This window comes from Pieris brassicae, chromosome 12 (assembly GCF_905147105.1).
Source record: "Pieris brassicae chromosome 12, ilPieBrab1.1, whole genome shotgun sequence".
NCBI classification, from domain to species: domain Eukaryota; kingdom Metazoa; phylum Arthropoda; class Insecta; order Lepidoptera; family Pieridae; genus Pieris; species Pieris brassicae.
In genome coordinates this window covers 5,463,366-5,486,209 of record NC_059676.1, presented here as the reverse complement: position 1 = coordinate 5,486,209, position 22,844 = coordinate 5,463,366, and the positions used below count along the sequence as shown (strand labels likewise).

Genomic DNA, 22,844 nt, shown 5'->3' with positions numbered 1-22,844 from the left:
TTCCTGGTGGCCTCTTTATTATCAGAAAAACGCAAATACAACAAAAACTTCAGGTCCCACCCCCTGTCACCCGCCCCCCGTCCCGTCCCATGGGAGAATCATTAGGAAAAAATCGTGTTGATGGATTTAATTACAAAAAATAATTATTCGTAAGAAAGTTGGCTGAATAAACTCGGACGGAGCGGGTTCTTCGATTCCCCCCTTAATCGGATTAATTTACTTTTAAAAAGCGGGGGGCGGCTGTTGTAATTAATGGAATGATAACATTACCCACCTCGCGGTTGACGCCTTTGGAAACACAATAACCTTTTATTCTAAAATAATAATTAATACCCGATTTTAATTATGCCGGGTAAAAATTTGGCGGTATTAACGAAAGGTGCCTTGGTTGTATATTTCTTTAATTTAGCGTTACGCAACGTTTGGGGGACTATCTGGAACCCGATGAGAAGCGATTTTTCCACTCGGTTACCGTTGGGTGATCTATTTTAAACGCATCTCCACTGACGCAAATCATATTGTATGGAAGGGTTCGAATTTTGCTCAGTACGGGGGCACGAGCATCCAAGTACTCTTATACAAGTTTCAATACGAAACATAGATTGGCTATCATTACGAATTATCATAAATATATATTATATTTTATTAATTATCATATACATATATATATATTTATATATATATATATATAAACATATATATATACCACTATATATATATATATATATATCTGGAAGAGATCGTACGAAAGCGATAAGGCCACCAGTTGCCCTCCTTTTGATTTAATTATGTCGTGTGTTACGTGTGGTATTGTTGATTGCAACACTCCTACTTCAGCCTTAAATCTTTATTTAATTAGTTATGATATCAGCATTATCGACACTGTAAAACTGCTATTTTAATTTCAATTTATTTATAAATATATTGCCCGCATATTTGGAATTGTTAATGATCTTGAAAAATACTAATAATGGTTTATTTTAAATGAATTATAATTGATTTTAGAATAGAAGTTCATAGAACATTAAAGCTTCCCGTAGTTTTTAGCAAAAGTTAATAGGATTGGTTTATTTCTTATAGCTATTAAAAAATAAATCAATGGCTACAATATTTTTATGTCTGAGCCTCAGATCTGTATCTTTTTCATGATCATTTGTTTATCGAATAAGCAGGTATATAATTATCGAATAAGCCTTCTGTGCCTGACGCACGCCGTCAACTTTTTTTTGGGTCTAAGGCAAGCCGGTTTCCTCACGATGTTCTTCTTCACCATTTGAGCAAATATTAAATGCGCACATAGAAAGAGAATCATTGGTGCACAGCCAGGGATCGAACCTACGACCTCAAGGAATGCGACCTTAGTGGCTGCAGTAGCAGGATGTCAGGAGCCAATACTGCTCATATGTCTATTACTAGTTTAACTAGAACTTAGAACTTATAATCTAGAATTTAGTATGAATTTGTACTTTATTATATTTTTTTTACAAATAGGTAAAACTGTGCTTTATGTTTATGTTTGAATGTGTATTCCGTTTTTGGCTTTTGTGTATAATGTAATTGTTTGAATATTGTTGAATGAGTAGCTGTAGGAATACTTCAATAAAATAAAATAAAAATAAATACGTTTAAAAATATACATTTTAAAATTTATTGCCAATCCTAAAATGGCAGCTAAAATTCAATTCTTAGTTAGATGTTTAAATACAAAATAGAATTAGCAACATTAATGTTTCGGTTTATGAATTGTCATGTCATTCTTACCGATTTTTGTAATCTCTGCCACCCTTCAACCAAATGCTTTCTTCGAGTCATTTGCTACATACGGGTTTCACCATGACAGTTATAAATAATATGTTTATAACGTAAATAATAAACTTCTATTGCTATTTATTACTAAATAGAGTAATTCTAATATTAGAAGCCGATCTAAATTCCTAACATATTCATAGCATAGGAATTTGTTAAAGATTTAACATCACAAAACATCTATTGGTGAGATGAAAAAAAGTCACATTTATCACTATACATTACTTGTATTTAGCATCGTAACAAGGGAATAAATTCATTTACAATATATAATAGTCTGTTTCATGTTAAGGTTATTTCACCGGAAATCAGATCCAGGATGTTCAGATGACACGTTATAAACAATGAAACTATACACATACACAAATTCTATTACAGTAGTTTCTACGAACAATTTTCGAAAATGGAACGAGAAACGAAACTATTTTTTACCCATTTCAAATGGGTGACTCGGAACTTTCGCAGCCTATACGTAAAAATAAAAGCAATTTAATCCTAAATCGAGTAAGAAACTCTTCTACGTACACAATGGGGAATGGCGTCATTTTTCTTCCAAGTGCTGTCTCATCACAGGATCATTCTTTAGCATTTTGTTTATATGCTATGTACATGTTGGTAATCTATTGAAATTCCTACGTTGTTCGTTTATTGATCAATATTGGATCGTATTTATCGCTAAATCGCACTGGTTTGTTTCCAAATTATAACCACAGAAAAATCAATGAAACACTTAATTGCTATGTCCTAGGCCCCATTGCGGAACTTAATATTAATATGTAAATATAAAAGTTCTATACACAGTAAATATATTTAAAAATCGAATTAAAAAATGTGAGTAAAACTCATCCATTCAACGTTATTCGAAATTCGAATTTTTACTTTTAAAGACTTCCTCATTTATTTCATAGATATTTGTTAGTAGTAAACTATTTAAAAAGATGAGGCTAACGAGAATAAATTAATATTATGTTAAGTGGCATTGCGCAACATAAGATTCACTCAATGACGCTGTTCGCATAATTTGATACCGTACGTATAACATACAACGCAGCAAAATTATTAATTAACGGAAGTGTTTTTACCTTTAACTTTCAAGTTGCATATTTAGAATCCTTTTACTCATCTAGTTAATTGTGTTATTCATTGGCGCCTGTAAGTGGAAGTTCGGTGACCATATATTGTTTAAGGTACGGTAAAATCTCTACTCTTAGACCGGCGTGAAGTGATGCAATAGGTTCATAGAGAGCTCATCCCCCCTCCCCAAACAAATAAAATTAAGGTGCGTAACAAACGGAAACTACCCCAGGGGGGAACCACATGCACTCGCGGTGGAGAATCCCCCTCTGGGCATCCTCCGTCGAGACACTCAGCGCCCGGTGGTTGACGCACAGGCTACCCTTCGTATTCTGGGTGCAATCTGGTCTGATCAATATAGGTCAATAAATTATCGATCTCGGGGCGAACGGAGCAATCCAACAAAGGCATCCCCCTTCCACACTCGCCGTGGACTTCACTAATGTCAGGGGGCTCAACTCCAACATTCATGCTGACTACTACCATTTAAAGGGCTGTGGGGTTTCTCTGCATCTTCTACCTCCTCTTCTTCTGCATTTACCATGGAGAGTATTCAGAGGAGTTGTTCGGACTAATACCTACACCTGAGTTACATTATCTGACGTCAAGGCAGAATACAAAATACCATCCGTAACATCTCGATGTCCATCGTTCCACAACTGAGCGTTTTTTAAGGCAGTTTTTGCCGCGCACCACCTCTATGTAACCAGCCCCGCGGAAGCATTTCTGAACCAATTCGACCTAAGGTCCTTCAAGAAAATAGCGTATCAATTCTTGGAACGCCGGCAACGCACTTGCTAGCCTTCTGGTAATTTTATATAAAAAATAACCCCTAATATTAACAAGATTTTTAAGAACCATTTCAAATTATTTATAAGTAACTATAGAACATATACAAATTGTTATTTTTAATTCAATTCGTATTGGATTTTAAAATCCAAATGAAACATTCAAAATTTGAAAAAGCCACCAGAACGCTTCTCTAGACAAGATGGCACCAGCTATGACGTGCTTGTAAATACGTAAACAGACGTTATGTTGTGTCATTATGTTTAATATATAATGACACTTCATTTCATATAATACACGAATATTTCAATCAACAGTCTCCGACGATATTAAACTGCAAGATAGATTAGAAATACGAAGATTTATATTATTTACAGTCCTTGGACACTACGTCATCGTCGAATTGACTTATCTGTAACGGTATTGTGTCACGTGACTGACGTATAAAAATCAGTATATTTCTTCATGGATATCTTGATAAATAAATCATTATTTCCAATTTGTTACTGTACAACGTTTGTTAAAGCAATTTTTTCTGATAAGCACTATTATTTTACTGTCCAATACTATCTATATTAAATATTTTAAAAATTAACTGTGGTGAACCACATGAAAACGAAAAGACAGAAATTTTCTTATTGGGTTTAAATCGACTGAATCAACAAATACGCAATCTGATTTATTACAACTTAATTGCAAAATTATAAAAATCTAAACGCTGCCAGTATCTTCGGAACCTTGCCTAAAGGCACTCCTTTTAACAATATATTTTAAGGTTAGTTATTGTTTTTTTTTTATATAAATATATGTTAGCTGTAGGATTACTTTATATTATTTTTCTGTTAAAATGTGTGTTGTCGCTTAGGTTAAAATTATATAAATGTTTGTATTTCGTTATTAAAGAGTTTTATTATAAGAACATTAAAATATTGTCATAATTATTTATAAAATCAACTCAACGATAGCTGGTAACTAAACAAAATCACAAACACGTTTAAAAGAATGTAATTAATTACATAGTAAACTGTAATTGATAATTGATCAACTATAACATGTTTCATCGTGCTATAAGGAAAAAAACAAAATACGTAAGAAATGCGAAAATTTATTTGTCACACTTAGACTACCTTTAGTTGCGAGACATTATGATAATTCTTATTACTGAGAAAAAACATTAATGGATTATCCATTGTAAACTAATGTTTTACGAACTTGGTATTTTGACAGTACCGAGTTTATATTTTTTAGAAACATTTATGCGTCCTAGAAAGTTTATTCAAAACATTTAGGGATTCAAGACAGTTGTATTAAAAAATTGCTACGCCATGGCTATCAAACTACTTTATCACCGTGTAATGCTTTCAAGGGCAAGGTCAAGTTTTGAAAGGCTGATTCTATAGTTCGAGGGAGTTCTTACATAAGATTATATATACCTTTATAAATATTTTAATTGCTTTTAATTATAATTTGATATTTGCATGCTAATTTGATATGGATGATTATGCAATTATTTTAATTCATTCATCAGTTTCATGGCGATAAATGGGTGATAATGTCTATACGGTTAAATTGAAGACGCGTCTTATACACAAAGAGCGACGTGTCGGAAATGTACTGGACTGAAAAAATATTTTGAAAGAAGCGCCGCAGTTACTACAGCACCTAAATATTATAAAAACGATATATATATATATATATATATATATATTGATAATGCATATATGTGCATTAAATCTAGATATCGACAGCAATCTGCATTTCTTGATTGTTGTTGATCTGTGAAATTCCAATTATTTTTAAATAAAAGATTTTTCTTATTAATAAAACATAATTATAAATTTTATCTCATCATCTTTATCTCATTTCTTCGTCTAAAAATGTTGAAGTTCGTTGCATTGATAAAATTTGGAACTGTGTGTATGAAATAAAAAAAAAAAACATTCACCAAGTTAAAAAAAATATAATATAATCTCAGTACAAGGATGATTATTAGATTAGACATAAAGATTTGCGCTACAACTTCTCTCTAGGCCTCCGATCTTGCTATCTGTTTCGTGATCAATTATTTTTCCTAAAAGGCAAGTAGGTGATCAGCCTTCTATAGCTAAGATCCCCCATGTATTGTTGTGTCTAAGTCATGCTGGTTCACTGACAATGCTTCACTGAGCGAGCGTACATGCGCATTTACGAAAAATGTAATTAATAGATATGTCATCGCATCGACAGTATAATATCAATCGGCATTCTTACCACATAATATCAATAAAGACTTCCAGAGATCGAAACAGTTCTTGTACTATTTAATTCCAACTTGGTGACATCAGCATATTAAAGTAATTCGAAATAGGATGTTATTATTGGATGAGTGCATCAGGTTAGGGTTATATTATATTGTATGAGATTCAGTGGTAAGCGTGCTTGTTGTAAAACGTAAATTGTGTCAATGCGCAAGCGCTTGCCTATCGTAGATTAGATTTGCTACGGTGCTTACGGCAAAACCTAATGCGTAGTATTATTATACGTCAGTTGTTGATACTAAAATGCTGATTGACCGATGGTTAAACCATTCAATCTCTCACTGTGTAACTATGTGCTTGTACATAAGTGAAAATTACAAATCGTAGCATGCGCACAACATGCGGTATCGCGCCAGTGGTAAGTGTTTTTTTTTTTAAATCTGACACTAATATTACACTTAACTGGCGCATATGACTTCGTTTATAATTTACACTAGATTTTTTTTTGTTTTGACACAATCACTTATTTTCCCTGAGTATGATTTTGGTGAATAATTTTAAAGAAAGCTTTTAAAGGAAAATTTTATTAAATTTTTCTTCAATTCGAGTTGCGAGATTTTAAGGTTATAGATAAGTTTCGACATACTAACTATATAACTAATATAACATTTGCATGCTAGTTAGATATGACTGATTGTGCGGTATTTGTAATGAAATAAAGGAATTATTTATTTTATCATTATTTAAAAAATATATACGTTATGGTTACCGGAAATTTGGCATTTTAAATTAAGTATGCTATCATTTCGCCGGGTTTTACATAATTTACTCTTATTAATAGAACTGATTTGGAACATTGTTTTTCGTTTGTATGATAATACTGTCCAAACTATAGTTGGGTTAGGTAATTGTCTAGTCTTGTATTGTAAGTTTCAACAACAATCGTTTTTAGATAGACTTACAACGTACGTGGCACTTTCCTTGCGTAGATCCATTTTAAAGACGCTTATAGAATAAAAAAAGCTTTGTATAATCGAAACAAATGCAGTTAAATCTATTATTCGTCAATAAATTAGGGGACCTAGATCTGTGACAATCCTCAGATGTATCATATTTGTACTATAAAACTTTCAAGCTGCTTAAAACTTTAAACATATGTGTTAAAGTCTAAAATAGGTTGCACTTTGCTTTTCCAAATATCATAGTTAGGTCAGTAACTGACTTATGCAGAAAATATGTATTTTTCGTTCTTACCGCGAACCATTTTCTTCCCTTAACTTTGTAGTACAACAAGCTATAGGTCAAGACAAAACGTAGTTGAATATTAATAAATAGACGCTATTAGTAGAATGTGTAGGCCTAATACTGTGCATCAGATAAGAATCATCAATCAGACATATATTTCTGAGGCCAAGAAAGTCACCTAACATAATAATAGCATTATTAGTTGTAAAATATAAATATTATATAAAAAGAAACATTTCACTGAAAAAACGCACTAGAATCGACTAAGAACTGACCTAGGATCTATATACATTGCGCAAGAATAAGCGATAAATCGAATCATACCTTGTAAAGGAAAACTTTGATCACGTTCCGTACGTTAGGTAATCGTTCTACTTGCTGATTAACTCTAGACCTTTATTGATTTGCATCTACTAGAAACAGTGGTTTATTGGTTTCATAGAATGCAATCAGATTATTATTGCTATTAATAGGCATATAACCCCGATATGGTTGATATATATATTTTTTTATATTCTTTACCATTTTGTAAGGTAATCCATATGTCATTGTTACACGAGAATAAATTAAAAATCCTTATAAATTGTCATCAGTAACTTTTTATTCACGGCGAAATGTCATAATTACACATTCAACTTTGATTGGTGACGTTTGATAATGACATACATTTACTTGTCAAATGACAGTTCTTGTCGACAAATTTTCATACAAATTCTAGCATAGCCAGGAATGTGTCTGCCACATTATGACTTAAGTCATTATTAAATGCTAAATACATCGCCTAAGAAATGATTTCCATAGCATATGAGAAAACGTACAGAAAATATTATAAACGATTATACAAACAAAAGCATATAATATCTTTTGTACTCTGCAAGCTAATTTTCTTATACTTCGTCTTCTATGTCTCTATCTCAAATTCATGTTGCCTATAAAACACTCATGACTGCAAAAGAACATTGCGTTAACATATAATATCAAAACAGGAAAAAGGTAGTTAAAAACAATATACGTTAAGAATAACTTATCAACATAACCAAGATTTTTCAATAGACTATTACTAGTTGCCATTGTTCGAATTAAATGATTTAATTTTACATTTCCACAAATCTATTAAAACATCTACATTAAAAATACACTTATAAACGTGTTGTTTTCACTTAAACCCTCTATACTGTCGCAATATAATTATAAATATTGTTGGTCAGTCTAATATTTAAATATATACGAAAAGTAAAACGCAAAGATGGCTTCGAGCAAGACGGCAACTTACGTCGTGTTTCTCATTCGGATTGTTACCGTTAGTGTAGGCGATACATAACTTCCAAAGCTCACGCTCTGAAATATTTATTCCTGAAACGTAAAGATCGGGGGGAACGGGTGGGGGTGGTTTATCCCGCGGTTTCCTTCCCGCCGTGTTTTACTTCGAGAATGGGAAGTTGCCGCCGACGGGTCGATATCGACAAAGATAAGGAATATCAGAGAGATTCTAGATGTTAGCTTAATGAATGTCTCAGGTTATATGACAAGGTATGACAAGATTAATACAAGATATGTCAGGTTTTTAATATACTGAGCAAAAGTACATAAACACCAAATGAGAGCTTTTTTCTTAGAAAAGAGGGATTTACTACTTTAGGGGGCCTTGATGTAGATTTTCAATATGTAGCTATTTCCATCAAATCAAATTTATTTCTTTACGTAGATATGTACATTTATAAATGTCGATATTAAAATCATTCACCACCTAAACTTACGCGTAATATTTAAAAAGTAAAAGTGGTATACCATCATTAAAGATCATATTGCCAAAATTAATACTCTCGATAAAAATATTCTTATTAAATAATGACAAGTTATTTTAAAAAGAAATTTAGCTCATAATAATGTTTTAAACAAATAAAGGTTTAAACTGTTACTAATATGTCTAGACTATAGAACGATATTTTATACCGAAAATTAAACTCAGCATCTGTAAACAATACTCTGTAATATACATCTGTGGTGTTAGCAATAATCTGTGGCAGTTCTCCGGGCTCCAGTGGGGGTGGCCCCCCCCCTCCATTCGATTGTCTGCGGAGGCTGCCCCGCCGGTGCCATCTGATGTGCCGAGAGCACTCCAGATCTGCATAGATCGTTGCCTTCGTTTTTTCCCTATCGAAAAATCAATACTCACTGTTATATATAAATGAAAAGAGACACTCTTTATTGGTATCAAGAGCTAATTCTCAGAGATACCTTTGTGCCTTTCAGCGCTTTGTGCCAACGACCTTTTCTATGCGACGTCTCTTTTCCATAAAAGACTTAGGTTTATTATATACGTCTATATTAATATACATATGTCTGAAGGCTTTCAAGGTAGTAAAAGTAAATAGGACAAACGTACATTCGTAGCCTACAGAACGTTACATAATGTGGAATATCCCTCAAAACCATACCGAGGTTTCCGCCAGTGACTTCCTCAAGGGGAAAAGAGGCTCAAACACTGAGCAATAAAGCCTTCGGATCGAGCAAAACAAATACAAGGCACATTCCAATGCTAGATATCATTCGCCCCGCCCCTACAGTCGGCATGACGACTGTAGCGTTCCCATTGGTTGCCGCGGAGGCTTCTCCATTTCGAATTGGTTATTTTTTCTACAATTGAATTTGGAACTGTACGTTTGTTCTGTACGAATGCTGTACGCATGCGTTGCTAGGAGGTGGCTACGCCACGTAGACGTATCTACGTTTGGGCCACGAATGTTTTATTGGATTTCTCTCTCTGTTCCTATTCGCACTTCGTTTTCGAATGTCGATTTGTGGTTCTTTTATTTCTGCGCAGACGTAGTATGTAAAGAGGAAAAATCCTTCTAAAACAATGACCTTACTTAGAAATCATTTATAGCAGATTGAAGTTTCCGCTTTAGCGGTTATCATCGTAAATAAAACCAACTCATTATTTTATTCATATGGCCGCTAGTCTACTCCACTATTATATCGTTTTATATTATTTCGACAACTGGTTTTATAATAGCTTTCCCTTGTGCTGCTATCACCAAAGTTTATTTAATGTAATTACATTGATTCAATTCATCACATAGTCGATCTATAGATGTACAATTGATGCCCTGCAACTGTAATAACATAGGCATCCATAGCAGGCTCTGTCCGGAACAATTTCATTTGCGACTGGGCGAGGATAGCGTTGTAATTACAACAACAATCGATAGAGGCGCCACCGTCTGCCGCACGTTTAATCTCGCCAGAATCAAAGGACTGTCGCCTCACACCCAACTCTGCACACTGAAAACCTCACCGCTGCAAATCACGTCATACGAAACATCCATTGCGTGGCTAAGTGAATTTACTAAACAGTTAGCCAAATAAACAGTAATGTATCGCACAGAAATATATACAATTGTTTGAAACTCGCCGAGTGGTAAATACTTTGTCTCCAAGCCTATATCTGCAGCGGTATGTTTAGGCGTCCTCGGAGCAGATAGTTGCATTTCCAGTCTGCTTATGTATAACTATTCATCGAGTTTTATTAAAGCTTAACATTGTTTGCCTCTAGTTTGAGCTTTTATACATTCGCCGTCGTTCCAATATTGTTTTGCAATTAAACGTACTTAATTGAATTCCTGAACGGAATTCTCGCTGTTTTAATGTCAATAATTACGAGTAAATGCTTTTGAATTCTTTTTACTTAATTTAATGTTGTCTTTGAGACTATTGCTACGCTCACAGTTGAATGAAACAGAATTAAGCTATAGAAATAACGATATATTTGTGAGCGATATTTTTATAAGCGTTGGCCACGACTCTCTACCTTGCGGTCGTGCGTTCGAAACATGACTATACAATAGATTGTTCAATTTTAACACTTGCTAGTACAATGAAGAAAACTTTAGGGTTTATTCTGTTTAATTAAATTTATATCTTTCGTGAATAATTTAAGTTTTCATTTAGATAAATTGGGGCCAAAACCTAGTTAAAACTACTGATTTTTAAAATAAATATCTAAATATCTATGCCATTAAAAGGATAACGATTACATTAGCTCATAAATATCATTGGTATCAGATATAATCGTTCACAAAGCCTTAATCGAAATAAACAGGGTTAATTGCATTCCTCGCAAATTCACTGAAATTAATCCAAGCATTGTAATAACCATTTGAGGACATAACGCTCGCATACAATCGCGAATCAAGTATTCGAATTAAATCATCAATCGAGTAATGGTTAATAACAATTCCATTTTAGCGCTAGAACTGTTTATGAATCTGTAAAAGTGTTATAATTACGATCGGCATTTGTTTTCTATGATATTCATTCATTTACCTATTGTAGGAGCCGTTTTGCCTAGTCAAAGCACAACAAAGGTTTCTAGTCATATTAATTAGTGGCCTGGACAAGTAACGAATAAGTTTTCCTTTAATACAGCACTTTTCTTTTTTTATACTCTTATATTGTCTATGTTTTAAAGAATAAATATCTATAATTAATCTGAGCTATATGAGAAAATTACGTCTTGTATTGTTGACGGGTAGAATACAAAAAATAATTATCTCGTATATGTTTTTTCCATAGATACATAGAAAAATCTTTCGCGTACCAATTTCATTGCATGGCATTGGACGTAGAAGAACGTAAAAATTACATGTAAATAAAAAAAAGTTTGAGAAAACATTTCCCTGGATAGGTAACAACGTTAAACTTGGTCTGGAATATTACCTACTTTGTCTTGGAAAATTTTAATAATCCTTACACGGAAATTTTCACACTGACGTCCTAGAACGCTACTTATAGAATAGGAAGCGAGTGTAGGTAATGGCGCAAAATAGTGACGCAGTATTATTGCAGTGGGTGGGGGGCATCTCCACCCACCATTTACCACCCAAGAGCGACTGAAAAGGTCCATGAGAAAAATGAGATCCGTACTCCGTCCTGCTTATTCTTAGGAAAGCTTTTTGTAAATTGTATGTGTGTGAGTAAATAACATTGAGCGAATAGAAATGAAAGCTGCGAGTGTTGTTGTGACCGAATATTAAGTTCGGAGCATCTTTTTTTCATTTTAACTTCTTCGTACTTTTTATAAGAGCTTTTTAGATGAGAAATATTTTTGTAATTATATCCTGTGTGCATATTGCGAAAGGCTGCTTAAAGTTCGCCAGTGGTTCATATAATATAACATTTTATTAAGTAGTTAGTCAAATGTGGGAAGAGCCCCATAAAATGAATTTATTAAACTATATTATTCGGAAGTAGAAGATATAATATATTATTGGTCGCGTACGTAGGTATACGGATGAAGTTTTATGGGAACCGATATCGATAATCAATCAAGTCATGGAAATGGTGCTTAAATAACTATCTAACTAAAATATATTTTTGTAAGACTGTTTTATAAAAGTTCTAAATACAAAAGAATATTCAAGTTGTAGGGAAATATTTTGAATAAAGTACTCGGAAGACTTCGGGCACAGACAATAAAAATTAATAATATTATTTAATTTAACACCATCTAGTGGCGTTTAAATATACTACGTAAAACTTTCAACTTGGTACTCTTATTTTGTACTAGGTGTTTCAATAAAATTTAAAAGATGGCAGTGGTGTCAGTTTTATTTTGCATACTTTTACGTTAAATCGTTTTGTGTTTATTACCCTCTAGTACAATTTGAATGTACTACTTAAACAATTTAGCAGGATTAATTTACTAGCATAAAACACTCCACATAAGAGTTAAAATGATATTGGAAAGATGGCAATACAAAATAAGCATTAATTCATTGTTACCATATTTTCCTCTAATAATTTATGTACGCATTACTCGTTGTTTCATTTAGTGATGTTTTTTTATTATTGTCGTAAATTTTGTTACAACAACATTTATTTGAAAATATTATTTAGGTATAAAGCCTTGCATTTAATCACATTGCCTAGCATTTAAGCAAATCTAACCTAATCTATTATAGAATATATCTAATATTATATAATATTAGATTAAAATATATCAATAGTTTGACATTAGGATGACATTACATAACCTGCCTTAAGGTCTACGCCATTGCGTTATCAGTGAGACGCCAATTTTAGCTGATGCCTAAACAATTTATATCATTCTTCGAACCTTTCCAACAGTATATTTTCATATAAGAGCGACAAGGATAGAATATCAATGTAAAATTTCGGTTATATACTAGGGGCAACGCACTCACTAACAGGTTGGGAGAGGACGAAAGTACAATTTTTGTAATAATTTGAGTGTAATGAAGTCTTTTGAAGCATACAATACGAGATCAGTTGTTTGATATGTCTTTGGGCTCAGTTAGGCTTCGTTTATTCAGGGTCAACTCTTAAACATTAGTCTTATATACATACAGCTACATACATGATATACATATATTACGTTACCATGGAAACAAAATGTTTTGTTGGGTTCTATTAATTCAACAGCGCGGAGATATATCAGATATATAAATTAAATTATAAACTAGAAACAAAAAAAAACGCGAAAATATTCTAAAAATGGGTCTTGGTAACAAGAAAAAGCGGCGTCACTGTCCGGAAACGATATCATCTTTTAATTAATATTGATATTTAAAATAATGAATAGCGTAAGTCTTAATTACTGGTGTTTTAGTTACATTTATTTATTTTTCAATTGGTTCTAAAGGGATAAGAATGACATCCAACTATTCGATAATTACCAATGCTTTAATATTGGTTTAATAGTTAATACTAATTCGTTATCTTCTATAATCATACGGTCGTATCAATAAAAAATATAACATCCTGTTGTCATTATAACATTTACTGTTGTATTAATCTAGTCACTCCATTTATTTTTAGTTAAAGCCGTGAACACGTATGGCCAACAACAATGTTATTAGATTATTAGATGCTATTATACTATAGCGTCGGACAAACAACGTACAATTTTGTGATTGCGATGTCACCTAAAAGGCCATTATAATAGACAACCCAGTACATGCTCTCTGAAGAGTTAATGACAAGGTCAACTGCTTTCTCCATGATCATGATAAGCGTAATACCATAGAGTTAGCCGGTTTAATATTGACTTTTTCTTAACTTTCCCTTCCCTATTTCATCATCGTAGGTCAATGTCTTGACTCTGGTTAAAGTAGACATGTACTTCATGTAATAAATACATTAGGTTAAGCCTGAGTGATTGAACGAATGATGTAGAAATGTATGAAGATTCCGCATGTATTCGTAAATTTCACGTCAAACGGACAACCGAACAAGTCGTCCATATAACACAACGTTTTATGTTCGTTTTGTTTATGACCAGATATAATAATGAATTAAATGATTTAGTTGTTACAGTCATACGCCTGGGTTTTTTTGAGATATTGAAATAAAGTAGAAGAAAGGTAAACATAAATTTAATCTAAACTGATAAAAACAAGTCTAATTCTAACATCCAACAACTAGTACGAGTAGTGTAGATTTTAATCCCGGCTGTTCCGGCTCGGGCTTTTCTGGCCATGAGCGTAACATTCCCTCATACGGCATGCCTTAGTCCCAAAAAGTACCACAGAATGCTAAACATCTCTGGTACGAAACAAATATAGAAATTATTTTGTACTCTGTTAACATACAATACACATATTTCTTATCTTAAGATTACTATGATTCTTAAATTAAAATATCCTAACAAACTGCATGCGTACGTAATGAGATATAGAAAGTGAAATAGAGAGATGTTGGTGTAAAATTTCCCAAAAGCCTGTCCCTCCAAACCTGGGCTTTTGAACTCACGCGGGTGACATTGCAAGCAACTGCATATTGCCGAATTATATACTGTACTCGAATACCCATGATACTTTTAAAGGATTTTTTTTAATTAAATGCATGAATTAATATGATGACCAAAATTGTTTTATTAATATAGTGTAATAAAGCGGAAAAATCCATAAAAATCTTTTATTTTGTATGTTAATAGACTCATTTTTTATAATAACAAAAGTCTTAGTATTATTTGAGCTCAATGTATGGTATTATTATTACCATGGTATTCAAAAAAATTAAATGCTTGTTATGTAAAAAACTAAAGGATCAAAGTCGTTGCTTGTGTAGCTGTATAGTCTGCAGTGCACTTGCAGTATGATGCACCAACTTGAATTTTTTGCCGGTTTTTAAGTTCGTCCTTGAATTTCAAGTTTAGATTACGTTCACATGGCCAAATGCATTCTTTGAACTGTCTGTTAACACAACACAATATACATACAAAACACGATACAATTAATGATAATAGGTTCGTTACTTACATTACATTCTTATTGCCGAAACAAAATGTAATATATGTTATACAAAACGTGTACCTTGCAAATTTTAAGAATTGTAATGAAATTATTAAGCCGCCAAGCCGGCTTGGTTAACTTAAACAAAACAATTTAAACTTTCCACCGCATTCATATTATATTTAAATTGCAGAGAATTCTCGCATCGAACCCGTTAGCTTCTAATGTAAGCCAGTTACCTCAACACAAATTTTATTACCCTAGGTCAAGATGCCTAACACAGCTGAGTAGACGCGAATAAAGGCTATAAAAACACCGACACAAAGGTGAATGCACTTTTTCGTACACGGTCAAGAAGATCGCGACGGCACGGCACAACTCAGCTTGCATGACAATTGCACCAATCACCCGCATATCATTATATCTCTTAATCCAGGACAATAATACCTAAGATCCCGTGAACGTATAACTGGACATACGCCCTTTTGATAAACATCAGTAAACCCTGAAGTACACGAAAACAAACAAATGTCAACCTTAGATGGAGAATGTTAACTATGATTTTCAAATGTCAGAATGTTGATTGCCAAAAATTTGGCGTCGCGTATCGCATATACGAAAATCGTAACTAAGCCAAAAGTAATAAGATGAACATTCTAATAACGTTGTTCGTATAGTGCCCGTCGCATTACGCATTGTAATGCAAGACTCACGCAATTCTTCGTGACTAAGGTCATGATATAAAACATTTTTTGCTTATACCTGTTTTGAGAACTAAGCCCATCGTTGTTTTTTATCACCCTAACACCTTATAAATTACGTAATGATTTAAATAAATATGGAGATTATGAGTCCGACAAAATTTTATATCAATAAATAATTTTTGCATCCAGTGTTTTGTAACTAAATTAAACAAAGATACATCCTAACATTGGCATTGAATAAAAAACGTTATTAAAATTTAAGTTCACCAAGTGATTATCACCGTCAAATAGTTTATTGGTAATACAGTGAAAAAATATTTGATTCCATACCCAGGGTTACACATTTTAACTGTTTCAGAACAATTAAAAGCTAATCACATCCATTCTAGTGTAACAGATTATAACATCAATTATATAGTAGATAGAGTTACTATTCGGCAAACCCGTCTTCCACCACGAATCAATCATAGTTTTGACGGAATTCAGTTTAAGGAAAAAGACATTTTACATTATCAAAGACTACACGACATACTCATAGTGGGAATAGATAATATATTTCCCCTTTTCATTTATACCATTGTAACAAAACATTATGAAATAAACCAGATATAACAAAGGGTATATACAAATGCTTTGTTATATAAATAAAAATAGACAAGATGGAGTACAATGATTTATAAGAATACAAAAGAGTTACGTATTGATTGAAAACTGAGATTATTTTCATGATGCGGATGTTGGAAAACATAAATGGAATAATCTTAGAAAAGTATTGTTGATACAATACAATTCAAGATAGTATTCATTCTGTCTCCTATACTTGTCTTTATATAGTCGTTAAGTGTAGCCAATGATCTAAAAACATTCTTTCTAAACTTGCGGTATAAGCTAGTTATCGTATGACAGTTTCTATACGATAAGAGTTGAGGATTTTTTAGTTAACATTTGAATACGTTCACTATAGATCCAATAAGAATTATCAGTTGTTAAATATTATGTTTATTAATATATAAAATAAATTAATAATGCGCTTCAGTTGCACCGTTATGAGATATATAATTGTGTTGTAAGATATACATTCTCTCGGTTACATTACTTTCATTTGATTAAATTTTGCTCACCAAGTTGTTGATAGCAACAGAATCCTTACGATTTAATTCACACATACTTACAATGCTTTAAAACGCAATGTTTCATTCAGCATTAGACAATCCGTCAAAAGGTGAACAACACCAAATCTTTTCTCAACAAAATGCCTTTAGGCATGGTGCGTTGAACTTAACGATAGCTTCCGCCCACATCATCAACTCTGTATATTATCTATATTGTTTTATTATTACTATTACTATTGCCTACCTAAAGACAGCATAAACAAATTAATTTATTATTGAAGACGAAGACGACATTCGTAAACATAAACCGTTTCCTTCTTCTGGTGGATATATGACGTATAAGTCTAACATATAGTATGGATAAAATACGTTTAAATAACGACTTATTTTTATTATTAACTATATATTAGTTATATATAGTTTAATATATAGTCAGTGGGTAATGCAATATTTCATTGAAAAGCATTCTAGATATATGATTTCTTATAAACCTTTGGGTATATTTCTAAAGTTATGTCCCACAACTAGAGAGCATTCAAACTTATATGATTTTGGGCAATTTGTAAATTTGCTTGTTTAGAAACTATAATTCGTGTGTAAAGTGTTAGTAGAAACTTGTTTAGAAAATCCTACTTTAAATATGGAAAATATTGGGCTTTTGCTTATTTAAATTATTTATTTTAATCAATAGCCCGTAAGATAATAAACATGACATACAATACAAACGTTCCCATTTCTATTACTGCATTATTTAATATATATGTCGCATCTAAGTCTGAATTTTAGTTGTTTGCATTTTTTAACTATTAAAGAATAGATCTACTAAGGATGGAATACGAAAATTAATAGTGAAATCGGAATATTTTCCGCAATTTTCAGCGACTAGCTACGTAACATTGCTTCGTAGACGTAGCTCGTAGAATATGCGTAGTGCGAAAAGCTACATTCCGTAGAATATGTTGTTCTTAACATTTCATAGATTATCGGCGTTGGACGACGTCTGCACTTAAAAACTGGCTCACGCCTTCATGCGCGTATAATTAATATGAGAAAAGACTTTTGAGTTTTCAGTGTATAAATATTTTTAGTTAGTTTAATTTTTAGTGATTTTTTTTATTGAAGATCAATTGTAGATTTTACGTACGATTTAGCAATTTATACAATAACAAATTAATTTATCATTAAAACCATTATTACATTATATATGAATGTGTAGATGATTTTATGTATTCACACACAGCTAATACATATAAAAATAACTTCAGATCTTCTCGTTTACATGGTCGATGAGCACCAAAACTGTTTTTCATTTTTATAGAATTTACTTAAATAAATTCATGTAGATCATTTGATTACAGGTTGAGTTACTAGTTAGGGCCAAAGTTGCCACAATAGTCGATGATGTCGACCGGTAACACATATAAATACATACCGAGAGCGCTTCTGACGAGACTGCCCGCCGAAACCGCGTCGAGCACGCCATCTTAGCGCACGCGCACCCGAAAAATAATTTAAAAATAAAAAAAATGAATAATGCCGAGCTTTATCAGAAAAGCAACAACCTGCAGAAACGCGACGCACTCGAGTGCCTCCAGGAGTATGCAAGAAAGATTAAATGGAAGAAAGATGTATCGGTGATTGACATAGGCTGCGGGGATGGCAGCGTCACAACGGCGATTACGAAGAAATTTTTACCTAATTGCAAGGAGATTGTCGGGTGTGACATAAGCAAGCAGATGATACAATTTGCGAATGACAAATTTTCGTCGGAGACCACCAGTTTTATGGTGCTCGATATTGAGGGGGACCTTCCGGAACAGATGCGAGCTGAGTTCCACCACGCTTTTTCTTTTTACACCCTCCACTGGGTTAAGCAGCAAGAGTAAGTGTATTTTCACATTTAATAGTTTGAGCTTAAAACAAGGTTTTTAATGAAAGCTTTTTATTTTAAGTGGATCATAAGATTTAATTTCTGCTTTAAACACGTTTTAAGTTCATTTTTAAAGCATTAGTTTAAAAAATCGTGTGGTTTATTAGATATATATATGACATTAATTTATATAAATTTTCTTTTTAACAAATAATTTTTTTTTAAGTTTATTGCTTATATCTGACAATGCGACGTAAGATTTCTAAATTGTTTGTATCTAATCGTACGTCTAAAGAATAAAAATAACTTCATTCATATTTAAATCCAAATTGAATGAACAGAATAGGCACGTGGCTTGAAATTTTCCAATTCATTGAAAAATCTATTGAATAACATCATGTTTCAGGCACGCGTTTAAAAATATATACGATCTACTCCAAGATGGTGGGAATTGTTTTCTCATATTCCTCGGACATATGCCCCTTTTTGACGTATTTAGGATCTTGGCACGGAGCAACCGTTGGAGCCTTTGGTTAAGAGATGTTGACAAATTTGTGTCGCCTTACCACGATTCTCAGGTGAGTTATACTATGGAAATAAATTGTAAACTTTAATGAACACGGAAGAATTACCGCAATATGTGAACCTTTCAGTTCTTTCCAAACTTTTTAGAAATCCTGTTCATGAGACTGTCATATCAAGTTAACAGATATGAGCTATGTAAATAATTTAAAAGTTAAAAACGACTGTTTATATACCTGGTTAAACCAAAGACATTCAACTGAGTATAACACGCTTAATGAACATAAAAGAAACACAAATAAAATACATTAAATTACTTTTAATATATTAATAAATAAAACTATAAATTTAATGTTAGTTAATAAATTATTATTTTGAGAAAAATTCGGGTCTGAACGGACTCTGGATATAGTAGATGTTTTATCACGAACAATGTTGGCCGAGTGGCTTCAGCGTGCGACTCTCATCCTTAAGGTCGTAGGTTCGATCCCCGGCTGTGCACCAATGGACTTTCTTTCTATGCGCTCAATTAACATTCGCTCGAACTGTAAATGTAAAAACATCGTGAGGAAACCGGCTTGCCTTAGACCCAAAGAGTCGACTGCATGCGTCAGGCACAAAAGGTTGATCACCTACTTACCAATTAGATTAATAAATGATCATGAAACAGCTAAAGAAATCTGAGGCCCATACCTAAAAAGGTTGTAGCGCCATTGATTTATTTATCACGAATGGATTTGCCGTTTTCGCGTGATAATAATCTCAAAAAGACTTTAAGCTCAATTTTGTAACGAGATAGGGTCTGAACACACTCATATTAGGATTCTCAATTTTCTCTTAGAATTATGAAGTTGATTGTTTACAGGATCCGGATAAGGAAATTAAAAGGATGATGTGCAAGATTGGATTTACAAATGTTGAAGTACAGTATAAGCCGAAATCATTTATATACAATAGTTTGGAGGCTGTTAAAAGTAAGTCTCTAATACATTCCACTATAAAACAAAGTTAGAAGGCGTACAAAATTTACTCCAAATCTATAAGATTTTGTCAAATTGTGTTTGAGACGGATGAGTGATATATTATGTTATCATAATTATTGTATTATATACGAGATAAAAAGTTTACTATAGTGGAGATATAAAGAAAACATATATTTTCTCACCCACCAGGATGTCGACGAAACTTAAAGCTTATATATGCATACTAATTATTACATTGCGCAGACTAAGACGGTATAATATAAACTGAGTCCAGAAAAATATGATGTTTAATAGGTAGCCAATCCACGGAGAAGTTAAAACGGAGCCATTTTTATATAATTCTTTCTAGTAATAGAAACATGCCCATATTTTTGTACTTTTAGTTACTAATATTATCTTTAAGGAATATCACATTCACAGAGACTTTGATACCCGTACGTAAATTTTTGTATGAATAAAACGTTTAAAATATAGGCGTTACAGGTCATCGACACCCATCTTGCACTAAATATGTTTCTAGAAAGCCTAAGTACCTAAGCGAGTACGTTTTTTCGGTATCTGAAGAATAGTATAGTCTCTTTAAATCAGCGCTTAACTTTCAATAAATTGTGATTTAATGAGCAACATACGACATACAATTATGGAACTACATACAAATTTTAAAGCTTCATAAACAGAGTAATTTTTTTTTCTGATATATTTATTTGTCGATTTACAGAAGCAGTAAAAGCGGTTAACCCCTTCGAAATTCCGGATGAACTGCACGATGAGTTACTTGAGGATTATATAGGCATTGTTCGTGACATGCAGCTCATTGACATTGATAATAATAATGTGGAACAAGTTGTTGTACGGACTAATTATAACCTAATTATTGCGTACGGTGAAAAGTGAAACTATTTATTGAACTATGGAAATAACAATGAAGTATGGTTTGGTTGAGGTCTGTGGTGTAGGGCTTTTTGTCTTTACTTTATGGTACCTAGATGTAGTCAGAGTTTAGTGTAACAGTAGATCTGATTGTTTTTATTATGGATCCATATTTAAAGTACGTTTCAGTTGTCATTCATTGTACCATCAAAACTGTTTATTAAAAAATCCAAATAAGAATACCTAATTGCTATCATAAAATTTACAGGCGTTTACCGTGGTTATTCTGATTATCAACGTATAAATTTAACACCAAATTAAAGTTTAGTTATTTTGTTTTGACTATTTTTAAAAAAATCTATTTCTGCTGTGAATTCTTGGTTATATGTTGTCTAAGAAGTTAAAAAAACATTGTTCATAGTATATTAATGACAACAGTGCCTTTATACTTATTAGTTTAAGTATAACATTTAAGGGTAGTAGTATTTAAGTATTATGTCTAAAACTACTTTTTTATTATTTATTATGCCTAATATTGATGTAACTTTTATAATTATTTATTTAATAGGATTAGTATAGATGTATAATGTATGTATACCTTTAATGGAATTGTGACGTACATACCCATCGATAATGAAACAAAAGCAGTTGTTATTATTATATAGATTTCTCCAAAAACGTTAATCTCCAAATGTTGCTTTAAAAAATAGACGATCAAAGTCAGTAAATAATTTAAAATTAAACAAATCCTATTAATTACGATTAAGTGATATAACTACTCCACACATCATAGTATGTTAAAATGTAATTAGAAAAAACCATTATCATCTTTCGCTTCATTGTATTTGTTTAAACGGAAAGATGAATCGCGTAGCGTCTCTGTGATCATAACGAAACATATTCACATATTTCTTGTTTTACATTAGTATAGTATAGTAATTGGGAGTGGAAAGAGTATATATCTTACAAAGTACAAAATAATATAGTTTTACACATTTAAAATGATACTTTTATTTAACTGTCTCACTACAACCATTTTAAGTCAAGGCCTCAGATTTCTGAATGCGTTTAATGATCATTTTTCAATCTAATAGGCAAGGCAAGCCGGTTTCCTCAGGATATTTTCCTTCACAGTTCGAGCTAATGTTAAATGTGTTTATAGAAAGAAAGACCATTGGTCAACAGCTGAGGATCGAACCGACCTTAGGGATGAGAGTCATACATAGAAGCCACTACAACAACACTTCTATGGCCATTATCCCATTATCATATTAAATCCTGCATTAGAACGATCATTAAAAAAAATTGAAAGATGTTCTACCGTAATGCTATAAAATTAGAAAATAATATATTTTTTAGTTTATAAATATATTAATA

The 22,844-nt window shown here is 32.4% G+C and overlaps 1 protein-coding gene across 1 annotated transcript; it reads left to right on the top strand.

Annotated features, from left to right (window-relative positions):
• Nucleotides 1-6,205: 6,205 nt before the first annotated feature.
• LOC123717525 (juvenile hormone acid O-methyltransferase-like) lies at nucleotides 6,206-22,463 on the top strand. Its single transcript, XM_045673567.1, has 5 exons — nucleotides 6,206-6,324; nucleotides 18,581-19,104; nucleotides 19,499-19,670; nucleotides 20,480-20,588; nucleotides 21,316-22,463. Exons 2-5 carry the CDS (start codon nucleotides 18,749-18,751, stop codon nucleotides 21,489-21,491), a joined length of 813 nt encoding a protein of 270 aa, XP_045529523.1. The 5' UTR covers nucleotides 6,206-6,324; nucleotides 18,581-18,748; the 3' UTR covers nucleotides 21,492-22,463.
• Nucleotides 22,464-22,844: the final 381 nt, after the last annotated feature.

What these genes read in the sequence shown, in the direction of transcription:
- LOC123717525 (XM_045673567.1), top strand. Translation starts at nt 18,749, where the DNA reads ATGAATAATGCCGAGCTTTATCAGAAAAGCAACAACCTGCAGAAACGC. An exon ending in CGCCTTACCACGATTCTCAG is followed by an intron (nt 19,671 to 20,479) that starts GTGAGTTATACT and finishes GATTGTTTACAG; the next exon opens with GATCCGGATAAGGAAATTAA. An exon ending in TAGTTTGGAGGCTGTTAAAA is followed by an intron (nt 20,589 to 21,315) that starts GTAAGTCTCTAA and finishes GTCGATTTACAG; the next exon opens with AAGCAGTAAAAGCGGTTAAC.